Here is a 23,850-nt window from a genome sequence, read left to right on the forward strand (position 1 = left end):
TATTTCAGTGGGTGCCATCCTAATCAATGCAACTCAAGCTGCTAGTGCAACCCTGATAGTTCCACCACTGATCCAGACTACAACAGAGCAAAATGTTCATCCAGAAGAGATTTTATATCAAACGTGGATGTCCTACTAACCTGATAATCTGTCATGTGTCATCTTCTTCGGTTTGGCTGGAAATAAGATGAGGGAAGTGATTAGTCCTGACAAACCTCTGAAATGTATAAAATAATAACTAAGAGAGTTATTAGTGTAGCAGATCCTCCCCGACACCATCATTCCACCAACCCTCTGTAGATTGGAGTCTCCCCTCCTATTTTTCCATGCAGGTGATGGGGAGTGTCTATGTCTGCCTGGTAACATCTCAGCACATTGCAGTGACATGTGACCATAATGGGGGGACCATAACCCCCCCAATTCTCTATGCAGGTTTTACAGGCACACACCTAGAATCTGTAGCCATGACTCCTCTTTCTGATGGAGGTTCAGGTGGATGCCTTGGGCACAAGGCTCAGAACACTGAACAACAGTCATGAGGGTCTCCCTGTAATACAGCTATAAATATGGAGGGTCTGTATAATAGGCAAGTGGCTGCAATTGTATAACTCTGCTCGGCATGCTGAGTAATGTCATTGTGTTATGGGGACTGACTGCCAGCATCCTGGAGAAGTGTTACTCTGTGCCCCTTTCAGAATGTTCCTGAACTCTGTAGCCTTTTCCTTCATCGACAATTTTGATACCCCCTAACTTCCTCAAGAAAGATAGTTTAACCCCTTAGTGACTGAAGGTAAAACAAATGTTAATGCCTAAACAGAAATTTGCAACTTTGACCCATGTTAGTACATCTTACATATCAATGCAACTACATTGTGTACCAGGTGGATCATACCACGTTTTGTCAGGACAAACTGGGCTTCATTTGTTGGGAAACGGTGACAGATATCTCCTGATTGTTTATTATCAAAGGAGCACTGGCAGAAAATAGTAAAAAAAAACAAAAATGCATGTAGCTGTTTATTTATTGCTATTACCATAACTTACCACCAAAGAACAACCCCAAATAAATTATCCTGTTCCTGACAATCGCAGTGATACCACAAATGTGGATGTTATTTGTTGTACCCAGAGTATGGACCAGAAACAATGGGGCACATTTGGCTTTTTGTCCGATCTAAAAATCACTGACACTAATTTAGAAAATGTTTTTTATTTATCGGACCGAAAATGAATTGACCCCTGACCTTTCACCCGTACCTTTACCCTATCACTAATCCTGGCACTGACCTGGAACAAACCTTCATTCAGATATTTCTTTATTTTTTTACTTTATCATTTTGTATACACTTTTGTTTGTTTCCATCTTTGTCCCCTGCAAAGAGACAAAGATGTGATGTGTTCTATAATCCTGTATGTATACACTGTATGATATAATGGATCCTGTATGTATACAATGTATAATATAATGTATCCTGTATGTATACAATGTATTATATAATGTATCCTGTATGTATACAATGTATAATATAATGTGTCCTGTATGTATACAATGTATTATATAATGGGTCCTGTATGTATACAATGTATTATATAATGGATCCTGTATGTATACAATGTATGATATAATGGATCCTGTATGTATACACTGTATAATATAATGTATCCTGTATGTATACAATGTGTTACATAATTGATCCTGTATGTATACAATGTATTATATAATGGGTCCTGTATGTATACAATGTATTATATAATATATACTGTATGTATACAATGTATTATATAATGGGTCCTGTATGTATACAATGTATGATATAATGGATCCTGTATGTATACAATGTATTATATAATGGATCCTGTATGTATACAATGTATGATATAATGGATCCTGTATGTATACAATGTGTTATATAATATATCCTGTATGTATACAATGTATTATATAATGGATCCTGTATGTATACAATGTATTATATAATGGATCCTGTATGTATACAATGTATGATATAATGTGTCCTGTATGTATACAATGTATTATATAATGTGTCCTGTATGTATACAATGTGTGATATAATGGATCCTGTATGTATACAATGTGTTATATAATATATCCTGTATGTATACAATGTATGATATAATGGATCCTGTATGTATACAATGTGTTATATAATATATACTGTATGTATACAATGTATGATATAATGGATCCTGTATGTATACAATGTGTTATATAATATATCCTGTATGTATACAATGTATTATATAATGGATCCTGTATGTATACAATGTATTATATAATGGATCCTGTATGTATACAATGTATGATATAATGGATCCTGTATGTATACAATGTGTTATATAATATATCCTGTATGTATACAATGTATGATATAATGGATCCCGTATGTATACAATGTGTTCTAGAATAGATCATGTATGTATACAATATATCATATAATGTATCATGTATGTATACAATGTATTATATATTATATCATGTATGTATACAATGTATTATATAATACATCCTGTATGTATACAATGTGTTATATAATGGATCATGTATGTATATAATGTATTATATAATATATCTTTTATATATATAATGTTTTTATATAATGAACTCTGTATATATACAATGTATGATGTAATGTATCCAATATGTATACAATGTATGATATAATGGATCCTTTATGTATACAATGTATTATATAATGTATCCTGTATGTATACAATGTATGATATAATATATCCTGTATGTATACAATGTATTATATAATGGATCCTGTATGTATACAATGTATGATATAATGTATCCTGTATGTATACAATGTATTATATAATGGATACTGTATGTATACAATGTATTATATAATATATCCTGTATGTATACAATGTATGATATAATGGATCCTGTATGTATACAATGTATTATATAATGTATCCTGTATGTATACAATGTGTGATATAATGGATCCTGTATGTATACAATGTATTATATGATGGATCCTGTATGTATACAATGTATGATATAATGTATCCTGTATGTATACAATGTATTATATAATGGATCCTGTATGTATACAATGCATTATATAATATATCCTGTATGTATACAATGTATGATATAATGGATCCTGTATGTATACAATGTATGATATAATGTGTCCTGTATGTATACAATGTATTATATAATGGATCCTGTATGTATACAATGTATTATATAATGGATCCTGTATGTATACAATGTATGATATAATGTATCCTGTATGTATACAATGTATTATATAATGGATCCTGTATGTATACAATGTATGATATAATGGATCCTGTATGTATACAATGTATGATATAACGTGTCCTGTATGTATACAATGTATGATATAATGTGTCCTGTATGTATACAATGTATTATATAATGGATCCTGTATGTATGCAATGTATTATATAATGTGTCCTGTATGTATACAATGTATGATGTAATGTATCCAATATGTATACAATGTATGATATAATGGATCCTTTATGTATACAATGTATTATATAATGTATCCTGTATGTATACAATGTATGATATAATATATCCTGTATGTATACAATGTATTATATAATGGATCCTGTATGTATACAATGTATGATATAATGTATCCTGTATGTATACAATGTATTATATAATGGATACTGTATGTATACAATGTATTATATAATATATCCTGTATGTATACAATGTATGATATAATGGATCCTGTATGTATACAATGTATTATATAATGTATCCTGTATGTATACAATGTGTGATATAATGGATCCTGTATGTATACAATGTATTATATGATGGATCCTGTATGTATACAATGTATGATATAATGTATCCTGTATGTATACAATGTATTATATAATGGATCCTGTATGTATACAATGCATTATATAATATATCCTGTATGTATACAATGTATGATATAATGGATCCTGTATGTATACAATGTATGATATAATGTGTCCTGTATGTATACAATGTATTATATAATGGATCCTGTATGTATACAATGTATTATATAATGGATCCTGTATGTATACAATGTATGATATAATGTATCCTGTATGTATACAATGTATTATATAATGGATCCTGTATGTATACAATGTATGATATAATGGATCCTGTATGTATACAATGTATGATATAACGTGTCCTGTATGTATACAATGTATGATATAATGTGTCCTGTATGTATACAATGTATTATATAATGGATCCTGTATGTATGCAATGTATTATATAATGTGTCCTGTATGTATACAATGTATTATATAATGGATCCTGTATGTATGCAATGTATTATATAATGGATCCCGTATGCATACAATGTATTATATAATGCAAGGCTTGAAATTTCCACTCGCTCGCATTTGGCTTGTGAAAATAACATGGGGGCGAGTGTGTTCCAGGTGCTGCATCGGAGGGTGGGGGGCGGGTGCTACCAGCAACACCAACCTGCCCCGAGCACTGTGTTGAGGGGCGGAGCACTGCTGGTGCCGCTCCTCAGTGACCTGAGTGATTGCAGTTTCACTCCTATCACAGGGAGCAGCTGCTGGCACTTGCTGGAGGGAGGACTAGGCTTTCTCCTTTCTCTTGCCTGCTGGGGGCAATAGACAGTCAGCACAAGGAGTGAAGGCAGAGTGTCCTTCCTCTCTCCCCTTGTCATGTGACTTATCACATGAATGAAGGAGGGAAAGAAGGAGAAGCTTCATTCACAAGATCTGTGAGTACAAGGGGAAAGGGTGAGGTTACACTTATGGGGACACCTGATGTAAAGGGGGATTCTGATGGGGACACCCTATATAAAGGGGGACTCTGATGGGGACACCTGATGTAAAGGGGCACTCTGATGGGGACACCTTATATAAAGGGGGACTCTTATGGGAACACCTTATGTAAAGGGGGACTCTGATGGGGGACAAATGATGTAAAGGGGGACTCTGATGGGGGACACCTGATGTAAAGGGGGACTCTGATTGGGGACACCTGATGTAAAGGAGGACTTTGATGGGGACACTTATTTTTATTTTATGTTTACATTGTTTTATGTTCACCACTTGCCCTCTGGACTCTATTAAGCTATTTCTGTTATGTTTAAATTGACATAATAAAGCTATGTTATAATTGCTGTTTTTCATATTTTGAACTCTTTATTCTAAAGAAAAATGTAATTTGATAAGCTTTAAGGGGGCATGGTTGGGGGCAGGGCTGGGGTTGGGGGCTGGACCAGGGGTGGGGTTGGAGGCAGATCTGGGCAAGGTTTGGTAGGGCAACTGGTGGAGAGTAAGGCTTTGTGCCTGGCTAGTAGGTATAGACTTGAAATTTTAAGCCCTGATATAATGGGTCCTGTATGTATACAATGTATTATATAATGGATCCTGTATGTATACAATGTATGATATAATGGGTCCTGTATGTATACAATGTATTATATAATGGATCCTGTATGTATACAATGTATTATATAATGTGTCCTGTATGTATACAATGTATTATATAATGGGTCCTGTATGTATACAATGTATTATATAATGGATCCTGTATGTATACAATGTATGATATGATGGATCCTGTATGTTTACAATGTATGATATAATGGATCCTGTATGTATACACTGTATGATATAATGGATCCTGTATGTATACAATGTATGATATAATGGATCCTGTATGTATACAATGTATTATATAATATGTCCTGTATGTATACAATGTATTATATAATGTATCCTGTATGTATACAATGTATTATATAATGTGTCCTGTATGTATACAATGTATGATATAATGTGTCCTGTATGTATACAATGTATGATATAATGGATCCTGTATGTATACAATGTATGATATAATGGATCCTGTATGTATACAATGTATGATATAATATATCCTGTATGTATACAATGTATGATATAATGTGTCCTGTATGTATACAATGTATTATATAATGGATCCTGTATGTATACAATGTATGATATAATGGATCCTGTATGTATACAATGTGTTATATAATGGATCCTGTATGTATACAATGTATTATATAATGGATCCTGTATGTATACAATGTATAATATAATGGATCCTGTATGTATACAATGTATTATATAATAGATCCTGTATGTATACAATGTGTTATATAATGGATCCTGTATGTATACAATGTATTATATAATGGATCCTGTATGTATACAATGTATGATATAATGGATCCTGTATGTATACAATGTATGATATAATGGATCTTGTATGTATACAATGTGTTATATGATGGAGCCTGTATGCATACAATGTTTCTTTCTCTTTATTCATTCAAGAAATAAAACACAGGGGCGGGCTGCACAATGACTGATAACTGTGTTTGCCAATCAGAGGCTATCACAGTGATCAGGTGACTTGGAAGTGGAAGTCCCGGGCCCCGATCATTAGTACGATACCCGGGACTATCAGTGAGATCCTAGTCTCTGTGCAGCACTCCCAGCACAAAGAGAGGTACACAGATATGGGGCCCCCAGGATAAAGACCCACTTCTGTGAGGCCCCATATGTGTGCACTGTCAGCGTGAAGGGGTTCATCCATTTGGAAGCTCCTGACTGGTCGCTGGCTTTCCCTGGATGACATTCCTAGTTCTTCCTCTCACAGATATTGATCAGGAATTGGTAGGAAATGGTCATTATAGACGGGAACTCACCATTCTGGGCCCTCCTCACCTGGAGGTCATTTGCGGGTCCCATTAGACTGATCAGTGTAAAGACTTCATTGGTGACATCCAGAGCCCCTTCTTCTCCATATGTGCCTATCAGGATGTTCTTGGTGGAGATCCAGTCGGCATTTTCTAGTTTTCCTCGGGGGATTGGAAGTTTACCTCCATAAGCGAAATCAGACAATTTGTTCCTAAATCTCTTGAAGTCACATCCTTTCAGATCTTTCAGAGAATATATGAGAAGATCCCCGGGGGGTTTGTGTGACCTTTCCCAGGAAACCAGGAGCCAACCCTGCAGAGAGGACAATCAGCAACCATAAACATTAATCCCGATTGGATGATTTCTGACACATGACAGCTGATAAGTCTATACTGGCAGCTGGTAATGTTATAAAGAGCATATAGAAGAGGAAGGAAATCCCCCCCCAATATGTATATACAGTATGTACATTATCCTATGGAGGGATTGGCTGTGATAATGTCACATGACCTCTTCCAGGATGGTGTGTTACCTCTCAGATGGATGAATATTGAACACCAAAACCTAGGGATCTATTTATAAAAAAAAAACATCACCTTCATGAATAATCCCCATAATATGTCAAATATGTTTATTTCTTTTCATCATCAGCTCCATCTAGTGGCCATAATGTCATATCTTACTGGTTGAGGTATTTCAAGAAAATATTGTATTATGGCCACTAGATGGAGCTGATGATCATAGGAAGTAAACCTTTTAGACACATTACGGGGATTATTGGGATGGCTGTGCAAATGACACAAACTTTTAATACATATTTAATATATAGACCTCCTAATGTATATGTAGAGATCACCATTTTAAACATCACATTTATTGATTGTTTTATAGTAAACTAAAAAAAACCTATATATCCTGTAAAAAATGTCACCCCCAGAAAAGATATGTGTGATCAATGTGAACTAAGAACTCTGTTTACCCCAAATCTCCCAGAATTATGTGTCATGAAACACGGGGCTGTGTCCTCCTTAGGATTATAGGCAAAGGATTCCCCCAACCACTGTACAACTAACCATTCAATGTGGGATCATACAGTCATTATGGATCACTGGGCCATATCAGAAGATCATTTCCATCAATGATAAATAAAATCTGAAGACACGGGAATGTGATTGCAGAATTGATGGAATCTGCTGAACTCTTCTATTGGGAGGACTGACCAGATGTCTACAGGAAATGTCCAGAATACAGAGACAGAGGACATCCTATCATCTAATTCCAATCTCTGGAGATGTGAGATGGAGGAAACCATTGGAAAGGATTGTCAGGATCAGCAGTCATACCTTGTGAGGAGGAGGATGAGGAGGAAGAGGTCCCCATGACATCAGGAGATGACCCAAGATGACATCACCTGGAAGGATCACAAACAATCATAAACTCATTTGTGGTGCGATGAACAGAACCAATAAGAAGGATCTTGTTCTCTTATGTGAATAACGATTGGCTGCCTGGTTGTCCAATCAGAGAAGATCCAAACTGGATGGACTTCTGTCATTTACAACCCATAACTCTGAAGGTCAATTAGAACCTTCATCCTGGCACTCATCTGATTGGTATATCGGGTCACACAGGAATTTTAGCCTGTTTATACAATTTATACAGACTCGTACTTTTAGGTGTCACCTCCACAAATCTGTGCCATTTATAGCCAAGTAGATTCTTCAGGAAGGTCGTTATTTATTGATCATAAAAACAGGTTAAGACATCATCATCATGTTTCTTGGCACTTCAGTGGCCACTTTGTCAGGAAAAGGTGTACAGTGCACTTTAATGGGTGGGATCTGTATATACCTGCAGCCCAGAGTATACGGTACAGTATACGGATATGTCCCCCACATGTTACACATATTAAATCTAAACAGACCCTGAGAGTCGGCTGTGAAAGGAAATTAATTAGTTACAAGGACACATTGACTCCAGCACACAATGGGTTAGAATGGTCCTCCCATAACACCAGAGGTATATAACTGACATTGACATCACTAGTGACACTGAAACAGTGATCAGATACAGTACTGTACACTATCACCGTACTAATGTCACTGACTGGGAAGGGGTTAACAGCAAGGGCCAATCAAAGGGGTTTACTGTGTGCCTATCAGGTGTAATGTGTGTCCTATGTGCTGCTTTCACTTACAGATCTGCCTGTAACAGCCACACTGCTGATCTGTGCACAGAGTTCTGTGCGTTTGTAACCACAGGACTCTGTGCTGTGATTGGCTACAGCCAGACCTGCTGACAAAATCCCATTGTAGCCACTGACAACCTAGAACAGGCTGGATGACATACATGTACGAGATCCAGCCTCCTGGTGCGGAGCTCCCCCAGTAAATATACTGTGGGTAGGCAGAAACCAGTGAAGAGGATAATACACGAGGGTTACCCCCTCATCCCTGCACCCAACCCGGACACATCATTATTACACGGGATCTGAGGATCAGTTCATTCAGATAAGGAGCTAGGTGAGTTGCATTACTGCCTTAATCAGCCACAGAATCTGTGTAATTCATGTGTTCAGTACCACTTCCCCCCCCCACCCTACAGCACAAATACTGTTGCAGCTGGTCAGTGTCAAAATGCCCGCTGCAGTCCCGCTATAAGTCGCTGATCCCCACAATTACTAGTATAAACATTTTTTTTTTAAATCCCACTCTCTATATAGCCATTTGTAGACGCTATAATTTTCATGTAAACCAATTAATTTCCACGTATTGGGATTATTTTTTTAGCAAAGACACGGAGCAGAATACATTTTGGCCTAAATTTATGACATCATTTGATTTTTAAAATTTTTCTATTAAACTTGTTTTACAGCAAAAAGCCCAAAATATTGTTTTTTTTCTTTCAAAATTGTCAGTCTTTTTTTGTTTTGAGCACAAAAAGTAAAAAAGCATAGTCAAGCAAATACCACCAAAAGAAACCTATATTTGTGGGAAAAAAAGGGCATACATTTTGTTTGGGTGCAGCATTGCAGGACAACGCAATTGTCAGCTAAAGTAATTCAGAGCTGTGTCACAAAAAATGACCTGGTCAGGAAGGGGGGGGGGGGGGGCAGAAGGGGGAGGGGTTACCCTGATGAGGAGGCAACCCTATAATACACCAAAGATTAATATAAAAATAATAGCACACACCCCAGGAATATACAGTATCTCCCAGAAGTGAGTTTGCCCCTCACATTTGTGTAAATATTTGAGCAACAATTCTTTTTTTCAGATCCTCAGAGAGTTCTTTGCCATGAAGTGCCATGTTGAACTTCCAGTGACCAGTATGAGAGAGTGAGAGCCATAACACCACATGTAACACACCCGCTCCCCATTCACACCTGAGACCTTGTAACACCAATGAGTCACATGACACCTGGGAGGGAAAATGGCTAATTGGGCCTGATTTGGACCTTGTCACTTAGGGGTGGACTCAACTTTGTTGCCAGCGGTTTAGACATTAATGGCGGTGTGTTGAGTTATTTTGAGGGGACAGCAAATTTGCTATTATTATTATACAGGATTTATATAGCGGCAACAGTTTGCTCAGTGCTTTAAAATATAACAGGAGACAATACAGCAACAATACAGTTCAATACAAGAGGGATTTGAGGGCCCTGATCCTGGGAGCTTACAATCTAGGAGGGAGGGGCTAGTGGTACAAAAGGTAGTAACTGTGGGGGATGGACTGATTGGAAGAGTAGAAGATTCCAGTATTAGCTGAGGGCAGGATAGGCTTCCCTGAAGAGATCGGTTTTCAGAGATTGCCAAAATGTGAGCAGAGTAGGCGATAGGCTGATAAATTGGGTAGAGAGTTCCAGAGGATGGGGGAAGGTCTGGAGAAGTCCTGGAGATGAGCATGTGAGGAGGAGACAAGAGAGCTAGAGAGTAGGAGGTCTTGCGAGGAGCGGAGAGTACTGTTTGGGTGATATTTAGAGACAAGATCGGTGTAATTTGGGGCGGAGTTATAAATGGCTTTATACATTATTGTTAGTGTTTTGAATTTTATCCGTTGGGCAATGGGAAGCCAGTGGAGGGATTGGCAGAGAGGGGTGGAGGACACTGAGTGGAGGCCAGTGGAGGGTTTGGCAGAGAGGGGTGGAGGACACTGAGTGGAGGCCAGTGGAGGGATTGGCATAGAGGGGTGGCAGATACAGAATGGTGAGTAAGGTGGATGAGTCTGGCAGCAGCATTCATGATAGACTGAAGAGGGGATAGCCTGCGATGAGGACGGCCAATGAGGAGGGAGTTACAATAGTCAAGGCGAGATATAACAAGGGAGTGAATAAGTTGCTTAGTGGTTTCCGAGGTTAGGAACGGGCGTATCTTGGAGATGTTGCGGAGGTGAAGTCTACAAGATTTGGACAGTGATTGGATTAGGGGCTGAAAGGACAGATGGTAGTCTAGGATTACACCTAGAACCCTGGCATGAGGGGAGGGACTGATGATTGTGTTATTGATCTTGATGGAGACGTCGGGGGGGGGCACAGGCTGGGGGGAATACTAAGAGCTCAGTTTTGGAAAGAGTGAGTTTTAGGAAGTGGAGTGACATCTATGCCGATATGTTGCTTAGTAGGTTAGTAATGCAAGTGGAGACTGAAGGGGTGAGGTGAGGGGTAGAAAAATAGATTTGTGTGTCATCATAGAGATGGCACTTAATGCCATTGTATTTTATCAAATGACCAAGGGAGGAGGTATAGATGGAGAAGAGAACGGGTCCAAGGACAGAACTGTGAGGGACCCCCTACAGAAAGAGGGAGAGAAGAGGAGGAGGCAACGTTATAGGTAACACTGAAGGAGCACTGTGATAGGTAGGAGGAGAACCAGGAGAGAGCAGAGTCTCGCAGGCCAAGAGAGTGGAGTTTTTTGAGGAGGAGGGGATGGTCAACCGTATCAAAAGCCGCAGCGAGGTCAAGTAGTAAGAGTATGGAGTAGTTGCCATTGGTCGGGATGAGTACAGAGTAGTGGCCATTGGTCGGGATGAGTACGGAGTAGTGGCCATTGGTTGGGAGGAGTACGGAGTAGTGGCCATTGGTTGGGATGAGTACAGAGTAGTGGCCATTGGTCGGGATGAGTACGGAGTAGTGGCCATTGGTTGGGAGGAGTACGGAGTAGTGGCCATTGGTTGGGAGGAGTACGGAGGAGTGGCCATTGGTTTTAGCAGTTAGTAGATCATTAGTGAGGTTTAGTCGGGCAGTTTCAGTGGAGTGTAGTGAGTGAAAGCCAGACTGTAAAGGGTCAAGAAGGTTGTTGTCGGTGAGGGAGGAGCTCAGGCGATTGTAGACTAAGTGTTCTAGGATTCTAGAGATAAATGGCAGCAAGGAGATGGGTCTTAAGTTGTTCAGGTTGGTGAGGTCCAGGGAGGGCTTTTTAAGTATGGGAGTGATGTGCGCATGCTTTAAAGGGGAGGGGAAGGCATCAGTAGAGAGGGAAAGATTGAAGATGTGAGTGAGGGAGCATAGGATGGAAGAGGGTGACCGCAGTAGTTGTGAGGGGACAGGATCCAGTGGGCAGGTGGTGAGACGGGCTTCTGAGAAAACCTTAGTGACCTCTTCAGTAGTAGCGAGGTCAAAAGAGGAAAGTGTTGAGGGAGGTTTAGTATAAGGTATGCTAAGTGGGATGGATGTCTGTGTGGTGGCGATGCCCCTAAGAATTGCATCAATCTTGTTTTTAAAATGATTTGCAATCTTGTGAGCCATGAGTGAGGTACTGGGTGGAGAGAGTAGAGAGTTAAAAGTAGAGAAGAGACAACGAGGACTGGATGACAAGCTATTAATAAGAGTGACAAAGTAGGCTTGTTTGGCAGCATGGGGGACTTGTATGTTAAGAAAGCAGATTTATATCGGGTGAATGCTTGGTGAGATTTTGTTTTACGCCACAATCGTTCCAACGCACAACTATGTCGTTTAAGAGTTCTGGTGTCGTTAGTCTGCCAAGGTTGTAATGGTCGGGACCTGATGCTTCGTGTTGTTAGAGGAGCAAGTGAGTGTAATGTGGATGAAAGTGAACTGTTGTAGACAGCAGTGGCCAGGTCAGGGCAGGACAGGGGAGAGATTCTGTCATAGAGGAGGTCAGTTGCAGAGTGGAAAGGAGAAGGGTTCAAGTTGTGAAGGTTTCTACGGGTAATTGTTTGCTGCTTGGAGGGATAGGTGTCTGAAGATGGGGACACTGTGAAGGTGATGAGATTGTGATCAGAGAGAGGAAAGGGGGTGTTTGTGAGGTTGTAGGGAGTGCAAAGATGGGAGATGACAAGGTCTAATGTATTCCCATCAGAGTGAGTGGAGGACGGTATACATTGTACTAAGGCAACAGATGAGGTTAGGTTGAAAAGTTGGGATGTAGCCGAGTTGTTGACATTAATGGGAATTTTAAAATTCCTGAGAATTTACATGTTATACAAGCTGTGCACTGACTACGTCACATTGTAGCAAAGTGTCATTTCTTCAGTGTAGTCACATGAAAAGATATAATCAAATATTTACACAAATGTGAGGGGTGGACTCACTTCTGTGCACACGAACGGAAGTGCTTTGCAGCACCAATAGCAGTTTATTAGATGGAGTGTGGAGACATCTCAAATAGTAACAATTATTATTACAGGTCCTTATATATCACTGTCTATATATATATATATTGTACATTCACATCAGTCCCAAATAAATAAATAAATAAATAACATTCTAGGAGGGAGGGGAGAGTGGTACAGGAGGAAATAGCTGTGGGGGATGGAGTGGTGGGAAGAGCAGAGGAGATCAGCAATTAGGTGAAGGTGGGGTAGACTTCTCTGAAGAGATAGGTTTTCACGGTGCACCTGAAGGTGAGGAAGGAAGGTGACAGTCTGATGGATTGGGGTAGTACGTTCCAGAGGATGGGGTAAGCCCTGGAGAAGTCCTGGAGATGGGCATGGGAGGAGGAGACCAGGGAACTGGAGAGTAAGAGGTCTTGTGAGGAGCGGAGAGTGAAATTTGGGTGGTAGATGGATATCATATCAGTGATGTAGTTTGGGGCAGTGTTATGAACAGCTTTGTACGTTATGTTAGTATTTTGAATTTTTTGCGTTGGGCAATCCGGAGCCAGTGGAGGGATTGGCAGAGGGGGGTGGCGGATACGGAGTGGTTGGTAAGGTGGATGAGCCTGGCCGCAGAATTCAGGATAGACTAAAGTGGGGATAGCCTGTGTTGGGGTAGGCCGGTGAGGAGGGAGTTGCAATAGTCAAGTTGGGAGATGATAAGGTAGTGAATGAGTTGCTTTGTAGTTTCCGGGGTTAGGAACGGACGTATTTTTGAGATGTTGCGGAAGTGAAGTCTGCATGAATTTGCCAGCGATTGGATCTGGGGCTGGAAAGACAGATGGGAGTCTAGTACTTTGGCTTGCGGGGTGGGGCTGATGGTGGCATTGTTGGTCGTGATGGAGAGGTCAGGGGGGGGCACGGGCTGGGGGGAAAACTAGGAGCTTAGTTTTGACAAGGTTTCATTTGAGGAAGTGGAGTGACATCCAGTCTGATATGTTGTTCAGAAGGCTAGTGATTCGGACGGAGACTGAAGACATATGCAGTATATCTGTATATGCATTTATATATTTTAGATACTTATAAAACTGGTTAAAAAAAATAATAAAAAATATATGCATATATAAATAAAATAGTAAAAAGTGATTTATAAAAGAATCAAATCAAAATGATCTTTACTCCCTAATGTGTGACTACACAAGTGGGCTGATTGAGGCGTGGTGTCTATAAGGGTTACATTATGCTACATGAATCCTTCCCATTGTATCTAATCATCTGAAAGGAAACAATTAATATCAAATTCAATGTTCAGTCTGGTTGGGGCCAAAGTGCCAAGCTCATAAATCCATCCTGATTCGCTGTGGCTCAGGACTCCCTCTCCAATTTTTTTTTGTAGCTTTCAATCCCCCAGAATAGTAATTGGGAAGGATCCTTATTGTGACATAAAGCCAAGTGTTTTCAGACCCTGTGTTGTGTATACACCTTTATGATATTTTGTGTGTTCTTTTATCCTTTTCCAGAGAGGTCTCTTCATTCTGCCTACATATTGTTATGAAGATGGGCATTGAAGTACATCTACTGCACCTTCTGTTCTGCAGGAAATAAACTTCTTGATTTTATACTGTTTACCAGTTGTTGTTGGTATGAACGTGTCTTTTCTTTACATTACGCTTTCTTTCAGTGCAAAACACCTTCTACAGGGAAACATCCTTTACCTTCAAAAATGATTCTGTATGCACTGGTGGATCCACTATGTTTTTCACTATTTTATCTCCCGGTCATACTGGGTGCAATCTGGCATATGAATGCATGCCATGTGACTTGCAAATCACAGGCCAATCACCCTATTGTCCATAATTACAGCGGTCATATTATTGCGGTTCTGACTTTGTCGGAGTCACACCAATTCCTAAGGTACTGCATGCACTACTTTTGGTGCAATTTTCATAGACATCTGTGTCAGATATCTTTCAAATTGCTCCTCAAATCAGCGGTTCACCCGACTTTGAAATTGTGTGACATCACTGTAAGTCAGGATCGGTGTAACCGGGGTGTCATTGTTGGTACTCTTTGGTAAGTAAATAAAAAAAAAAATTGTGTGGGGGCGTGTCCAAGATGGTGACCAGAGCGGCCACATAATCCGGAGCTCCGGTGCCAAACTACTGAATCCGTTGCCATCCGTGCAGCAGCGGACCACAACGGGGCAGCGGAGGACCCTGGTGGCATCTCCTGCATCTGGGAGAGGGGCTCTGAACAACATTTCCTCCCTCCGTAGCGGCAGACATCCGCGGCCTTGTTTGGCCGCATAAGCCGGGGCTCCGGCGCCTCGCACCTGTACCCGCTGCCATCCAGGTGGTGGGGGATCACTCGGGGACATCTGAGGCACCCTCTGCATCCCCTGAGTCTGGGAGAGGGGCGCCACTGTGTGTTGCCACTCCCCACGGCGGCGGACACCTGTGGCCTACTCCACCTAGCGTGGACCTCTTCTCATCTGGTCACAGTGAGTATGGGGGGCGGGGGGGCAGGTGGCTGCCGGTCATTAGATCCCCCCACAGTGATTTGGGGAATGGGACTCCCATTTACTACTCCAGAAACCGCCTTCCTCCGTGACCACGGCCCCTGTCGGGTTCAGAGGCCTACTGAGGCCTAAATACTGCTCCGGTGGAGTGCTCCCTGGATCTGCCCTGGAGGGCCCTGAGCTCAGCATTGGAGGACCTCTACTTCACACGTGCCCCTCGTCCCTCTCAGACCCTGGGGTGGGATCTGGTGCCATCGTCTTGCTCCTGGGTGATATTTATGGTGGTTGCTGCAGCCTATGTCCTCTCTGCCCCTTCACTGTTTGCTAAATATTTTTACAATATAACGTTTTTGCGGACAAGCCTGATAGCACTTATGTAACTACAACCCTAAACCTGTTTCGGGCGTTATAGGTCCCCTGGGGTTATTATCTCTTTTGGTTACCCAATTTCCAGTTGATCACCCCCAGGAGACTCCCTGTATGCCTTCCACCAAGAAAAAAGGGGACAAGCTCAAAAGTCCCTCACTACATACCTACTTAAGACACGCAAGATTTGCGGCATGTCTCCAGATAATACAGAGTGAGCATCCCTGTCCGATCCCATGCAGAATACCACAGCTCCTTCATTAGCCCTGGTCAGTGAATATACACAGCAACTCACAAAGGGGGACCTGGAATCTTGCTTGGAAACTATGTACACCAAGCTGGCTGCCAAATTCCAATCAGAATTGCATAAAAGCACTAATGTTCTCTCTCAGGAAATAGCCACATTGGGCTCCAGGACAGACCGCTTAGAAACCAAACATGATGAACTTAGCCTGGCCTATGGTGAACTTTCCAGAGATCATGATCATCTACAAACGGCCTTTTTACAATTGCAGGCGCAGGTTGAAGACCTTGATAATCGCAATCGCAGGAATAATCTGTGAGTCAGGGGAATTCCGGAGTCTGTGTCTGACCTCTCACTAACCATAACCAAGTTGTTCAAATCACTCCTTCCGGATTGTGACCCTGGGTCCTTTGCCTGTGACCGCATCCATAGAGCCCTGCACCCTAAACCCCCTAATGATAAGCCGCCTAGGGATATTGTCCTGTGCATGAAGGATTTCCTGACCAAAGAAGACATACTCAGAGCTGCTCGCAATACCTCAGCGATCTCCTTCGAAGGCTCGGTTTTACAAATCTTTCCAGATGTTTCCCCAGTCACGTTGGAGAAGCGTAGAAAAATGAAAGAAGTTACAACTGCCCTTTTCTCAGCTCGTATCCGCTACAAATGGGGCTTCCCTTTTAAGCTGATAGTTCCACATAATGGGAGCATATATATAGCCACATCCCTTCCTGAAGGTAGAGAAATCTTGGCCAAATTGGGCCTGGTGGATGCCCCATCACCTCAACGTCCACCCTCCACCCCTCGTATCTCTCCCATTTGGCATACCCCATCTCCACGGAGGGATAGAAGGAGAGACAGACAAGAACCGGGTTGACAGGACCATTCTCACTTGCCTATTCCCCATTGTTTTGACAGTCCTTAGTCCTGCCCGTTGTATATTATGACTATAACAGGAACTGGGATACAGGGATTTTGCTCATTTGTATCTCTTACATTGTCAGGATGTGCATTTTTGTGGTCACTGCTGTGATATTTCTGTAATTTTGAGAACTATGTGTGCCTTACATTGATAGCTGGATGAGTTAAGGCTTAACAAGGGTCTTCAGACCCTCTTAATAACGCCCATTAACTCATGGCTTCAAAGCTCTTGAACACGTTACTCCACCCTGCCTCCTGACATGGCCGGAGGTATCGCCGCCCGATTGTGGGGTGGCAGCTCCGTTTTCCATGTTTTATGGAGACAGGGTCTGGGCCCATTTGGCCCTTTAATGTTTGAACTTTTTTTTTTTCAGGTATGGCATACTGCCTGCCTGATCCATGTTCTTCAGTTACCCTTTCAATTGTAGGAGCTATTAAAGCTTCATTTCTATTGTTTTTCGTTTTTTCTCTTTTCAAAACTTTAGTGCATGATGTTGGTATTGTGCCAGTCTGTGGAAGTCACGACCCCCATGTTGGGGTCTGGATGTCCCCAAGGGTGGTACTACTGCCTGTAAATCTGTCTGATGTGGACTTGCGGGTCCTTATGTCTAGTCAAATAATTCTAGGAGATGTCTTTTCAATGTGTATTTTTATGCTGATAGTTGCAAATTTTGTATACTATGGTAATTCAATGTATTTCGCATAATGTCCAGGGTTTCAATTCGCTAAATAAACGCAAAACAGCCTTTCTACAATATAAGCGACTAGGGGCTAAAATTATTTTATTACAGGAAACACATTTTGCAGCCGCAAAACACCCGACATATTTTCATAAATCCTATAGGCAGGGGTATTATATCCTACATTCCTCCAAGAGTAGGGGAGTGGCCATCTTTCTACATAACTCATTCCCCTTTGAGGTTCAACATGTGTATCATGATCCGGACAGTAGGTTTATCATTCTTAAAGGCACCCTTTCAGGTCAAGAACTTACGATTGCTAATCTCTATGCACCGAATTCGGCACAAGCTTCCTTTTTTTCTAAATTTTTTGGTGTTCTGGATAGGTTTTTGTCCCCCCATCTATTGGTGGGTGGTGATTTTAATCTGGTAGCAAACCCTCTTTTGGACCACAGCTCCTCCTCGCACTCTTCCCAGGCTTTCCCAAAATTCCTTACCAAGAAACTAGATGCCCTTCAGTTGGTGGACGCCTGGAGGGCGCACAATATAGGAGCCAGGGATTAAACATTTTATTCTCACCCACATGACTCTTATGCCAGATTAGACTGTATCTATTGTACCCCGATTTTACTAGCTAATTCTAGGACAGCTTGCATCCATCTGAGCCCCTGGTCAGATCACAATATTATGGCCTTATCTATCACGTTTATAGGATTGGCACCTACCCCCTTCTCTTGGAGACTTAATGACTCTATGCTTACAGATATTGACTCTCGCCAAGAGGTGGTTACATCTATTCAGGAATATTTTCAATCTAATTCTACTCCTGATATATCTCCAGCCACACTATGGGTAGCCCATAAGGCGGTCCTATGAGGCCGACTTATCTCCATGGCTTCATCCAGAAACAGAAAACGTTGGCAGCAAATTCTACAACTTACCCGAGAATTAGAAGCACATTATCGTAGTCATGTTGCTAATCCATGTCTACTTAATAAACAGTTACTGTCCCAAAAGCGTTTAGAATTGAATTCTCTGCTTTCCCAAAAGACTGAAAAGGCCCTCCGCTGGTCGAAGGCCTCGTTCTTATTACATAGCAACTCAGCATCTACTATGTTTGCAAGGAAATTGAACCACTCTCTGCGCTCCCCACATGTGTATAAGTTACGCACTAATTCGGGTGCTATCTCATCTCTACCTCAGGAAGTTTTGGGTATTTTTGAAAACTTTTATTCTAATCTACTAGCTCCTCCGCAGTCAGATTCTGTTCTTCCATCAGACTCATGGCTGAATTCTATACCCCTCCCTGCTCTCTCACCTTCTCAGATTGCCGCTCTTAATGCCCCCTGCACTTTGGAGGAAATAACTTGTGCGATTAGCGCGCTAAAACGTTCTACTGCACCGGGTCCTGACGGTTTTACCGCTAGTTATTATAAACATTTTGCCTCTACGCTCGCTCCCTATTTGATAACTTTATTTAATGATGTTTTGCAGGGGGGTAAGTTCCCTGAGGAGATGCTATTGGCTAACATGTCTCTAATACCCAAACCACAGAAAGATCACCATTTACCACAAAATTATAGACCAATCTCAGTAATGAATAACGATCTGAAAATATTTAGCCGTATTTTGGCAGACAGGTTGGCCCCTATTATCTCCTCTTTGGTCTCGCCAGACCAATCGGGTTTTATTCCCGACAGATTCATTACTGATAACATTCGCCTCAGAAATTGCTACAGAAAATGGGCTTCAGTGACGGGTGTTTGGCTGGTATACACGCCCTATACGACTCTCCTAAAACAAGAATAAGGCTTCCTGGCTGTAACTCTGACTTCTTTACATTGGGTAGAGGTACCTGCCAGGGCTGTCCACTTTCACCCCTTTTATTTGCGCTGGTGTTGGAACTAGAGATGAGCGGATCGAACATGACGAAGTGGAATTCGTTTTGAAGATTGGGAAATATTCGATTCGCGACGAATCCGAAGATTAGCAAACTTCGGATGCACGAATCAAATTTTCCCAAAAATGGCGGCGACATGTGTGGCGACGGAGCGGGGATCTCTGGGAAGGCGCGCAGACAAGGCGCGCTGACCCATAATGCATTTATTCATGACATGTGATCGCATTAGCCAATCAGCAGCCAGCCAGCCAGCACTGTGTAATGGTGGAGCTATAAATTGCGGCCATCTTAGAATTCTCCATTAGCCTCCGGTCATTCAAGAGAGACAGACCTGTGTGTATTAGGGACAGAGTTAGGGCCACAGAGACTTTAGGGCCACAGAATCGTTACTCAGGGACACAGAATCGTTACTCAGGGACACAGAATTGTTACTCAGGGACACAGAATTGTTACTCAGGGACACAGAATCGTTACTCAGGGACAGACACAGAATTGTTACTCAGGGACACAGAATCGTTACTCAGGGACACAGAATTGTTACTCAGGGACACAGAATCGTTACTCAGGGACACAGAATTGTTACTCAGGGACACAGAATTGTTACTCAGGGACAGACACAGAATTGTTACTCAGGGACACAGAATTGTTACTGAGGGACACAGAATCGTTACTCAGGGACACAGAATTGTTACTCAGGGACACAGAATTGTTACTCAGGGACACAGAATCGTTACTCAGGGACACAGAATTGTTACTCAGGGACACATAATCGTTACTCAGGGACACAAAATTGTTACTCAGGGACACAGAATTGTTACTCAGGGACACAGAATTGTTACTCAGGGACACAGAATCGTTACTGAGGGACACAGAATCGTTACTGGGGGACACAGAATTGTTACTCAGGGACACAGAATTGTTACTCAGGGACACAGAATCGTTACTGAGGGACACAGAATCGTTACTCAGGGACACAGAATCGTTACTCAGGGACACAGAATTCTTACTCAGGGACACAGAATTGTTACTCAGGGACACAGAATTGTTACTCAGGGACACATAATTGTTACTGAGGGACACAGAATCGTTACTGAGGGAAACAGAATCGTTACTCAGGGACACAGAATTGTTACTCAGGGACACAGAATTGTTACTCAGGGACACAGAATTGTTACTCAGGGACACAGAATCGTTACTGAGGGACACAGAATCGTTACTCAGGGACAGACACAGAATCGTTACTCAGGGACACATAATTGTTACTCAGGGACACATAATTGTTACTCAGGGACACAGAATCGTTACTCAGGGACACAGAATCGTTACTGAGGGACACAGAATCGTTACTCAGGGACACAGAATCGTTACTCAGGGACACAGAATCGTTACTCAGGGACACAGAATCGTTACTCAGGGACACAGAATCGTTACTCAGGGACAAAGAATCGTTACTCAGGGACACAGAATTGTTACTCAGGGACACATAATTGTTACTCAGGGACACAGAATTGTTACTGAGGGACACAAAATCGTTACTCAAGGACACAGAATTGTTACTCAGGGACACAAAATTGTTACTCAGGGACACAGAATCGTTACGTTATTTTTGGGGTGCTTATTGAATTAAAGAGTATGTCAGACAACACGCAGAGGAGTGGCAGAGGAGGCAATGTTTCAGGAGCGAGCAGACGTGGCAGCAGAGGAAGGGGTCGAGGCAGCACTAGTCGCAGCCAGAGGCCAGTGCTCCCGGTGTCATCCAGCGGTCGTGTCTCCACCGACAACCCTGCCGTCATCGATTGGTTGGCTCGGTCGTCTTCCTCTTCCCAGGTCACCTCTGACACCTACAGCCAACGGTCGGTGTGTACGTCAGACACAACCGTTAGTTGGCATGGCCCGGGAGCAAGCCCACTGAAATCACGTGTCCTCTACCTGCCCCTGTCCTTTGCTGTTCCCTCACCAAGCGAAGTATCGCATGCTGTGGGCTCAGCCCCACTGTACAGTGAGGAAGAGCTAACAGAGGGCGGTCAGGAACGGGGGGAGACATCCGCCTCTTCAGCAGCCAGGCGAAGAAGTACTGGCGAGGAGAGTGGCTCGGTAGCCGGTCTAGAGACAGGTCTGTCTCCTGACCCAGACGCAGCCGAGGGGGCTAGTAGTGAGGCGGAGACACTAATTGATGATGATGAGGCTGATCGCACTTGGCAGCCTCGTCGTCATCAGGCTATTGCTTCCGCATCATCAGGAGAAGAGGGTGCCAGCTTGCCAGTGAGCAAAACAGTCGGTGGGTTGCCCAGGAGGCAGCAGGGTCGCAGCAGTGTCAGTGGAGGCAAACGGCCACGGAGTAGAGCACCAGCTCCACTGCAGCCTACCACCACGGCCAGTAGTGGTGCCGGTGTGCACGGAGGAAGTAGCAGTCAGCCAGTGAGGAGTAGCGGGGGCAAAGTTTCCTACTCGGCGGTGTGGCAATTTTTCGTCAAGCCGCCCGAGGAAGTAAACGTAGCCGTATGTCGACTATGTGGCCAGAAAGTCAAACGTGGCCAGGGGGCCCATGTTGGGACTACAGCGTTGCGTCAGCATATGCAGCGTCGCCATTCGGTGGCCTGGGAAAACCGTGATAAAGATACGGCGGTTCTGCCTGCCCCAGCCCCCGCTCCATCACCCGCTCCGTTACTTGCTCCGTCACCCGACGTCAATCGCCCTCTATCAGCCAGTGAAGGCTCCAACACCTCTGCTGAGGGGAGTTGTCGCTCGTTGGCATCTTCCGCTCGTTCAGATGCTCCTTCTCCTGCTCATCTTCTTCACGGATTCCGTCAGCAGTCTTTCTTGGAATCCGTTTCCAAGAGACAACAGTTTGCGAGCACGCACCCGACGGTGCAGAAGCTGAACGTCCTCCTGTCCAAGTTGCTGGTGCTGCAGTCCCTCCCTTTCCAAGTGGTGGACTCAGCACCTTTCCGAGAAATGATGGCTTGTGCCGAGCCGCGGTGGAGAGTGCCAAGCCGGCATTTCTTCGCCAAAAAGGCAGTGCCAGCCCTACATTCACATGTAGAAGAGATGGTGGGCCAGTCTTTGAGCATGTCGGTCTCTGCCAAAGTGCACGGCAGCGCCGACGTGTGGAGCTGTAACTACGGTCAGGGACAGTACATGTCATTTACGGCCCACTGGGTGAACGTGGTGCCGGCACAGCTGCACCAGCAACTTGGACAGGTCACCCCGCTTTTGCCTCCACGTTTGCACGTCCTTGGTCCCCCAAAGATGTTCTTCCGCCGTGTCCTCAGCCGCCACCTCCGTGCCAAGTCCCATTACCCGACCGGCATATCACATGTGCAGGGCGCAACGGTGTCACGCTGTGCTGCACCTGGTATGCCTTGGCGAACGTAGTCACACAGGGGAGGAACTTCTGAGTGTAATGAACAGAGAAATCGACAGATGGCTGTCTCCGCGCAAACTGAAAATCGGAACCATGTTGACCGACAACGGAAAGAACATGGTGTCTGCTCTGCGTCAAGGAAGGTTGTGCCATGCGCCATGCATGGCTCACGTGTTCAATCTGGTTGTCAAGCGGTTCCTAAAATCCACCATCCCACTGCAAGACATCCTTAAAATGTCACGTAAACTTTGCATGCATTTCAGCCATTCCTACACCGCAAAGCACACCCTCCTTGAGCTGCAGCGGCAGAATGGAATTCCACAGCATCGCCTGATCTGTGACGTTGCAACAAGGTGGAATTCAACCCTACATATGTTAGACCGCCTTTACGAACAGCGAAAGGCCATCACCGATTTCCTGATGTTACAAGCGGATAAAGGTACTCCCCTGTGTAACTTCGATGTCAGCCATTGGCAGCTCATGCGTGACACCTGCCGCTTGCTCAGGCCCTTTGAGGAGGCCACGCTATTCGTGAGTCGGCAGGACTATGGGATGAACGACGTCATTCCTCTGTTGCACGTCCTGGAACAA

The 23,850-nt window shown here is 42.9% G+C and overlaps 1 protein-coding gene across 1 annotated transcript in view; it reads right to left on the bottom strand.

The window, feature by feature from the left end:
• LOC149456141 (NACHT, LRR and PYD domains-containing protein 12-like) overlaps window positions 1-23,850 on the bottom strand; it is a 133,021-nt gene that overhangs the window by 103,561 nt on the left and 5,610 nt on the right. Inside the window, 4 exon segments of the mRNA XM_089685378.1 lie at window positions 141-176; window positions 6,729-6,993; window positions 6,995-7,032; window positions 8,064-8,131. Coding sequence (XP_089541504.1) covers window positions 141-176; window positions 6,729-6,993; window positions 6,995-7,032; window positions 8,064-8,100 — 376 coding nt within the window. The 5' untranslated portion in view covers window positions 8,101-8,131.

The sequence above is a fragment of the Staurois parvus genome, unplaced genomic scaffold, assembly GCF_062004578.1.
Source record: "Staurois parvus isolate SC_StPar_1 unplaced genomic scaffold, SC_StPar_1.0 ptg000374l, whole genome shotgun sequence".
Lineage (NCBI taxonomy): Eukaryota > Metazoa > Chordata > Amphibia > Anura > Ranidae > Staurois > Staurois parvus.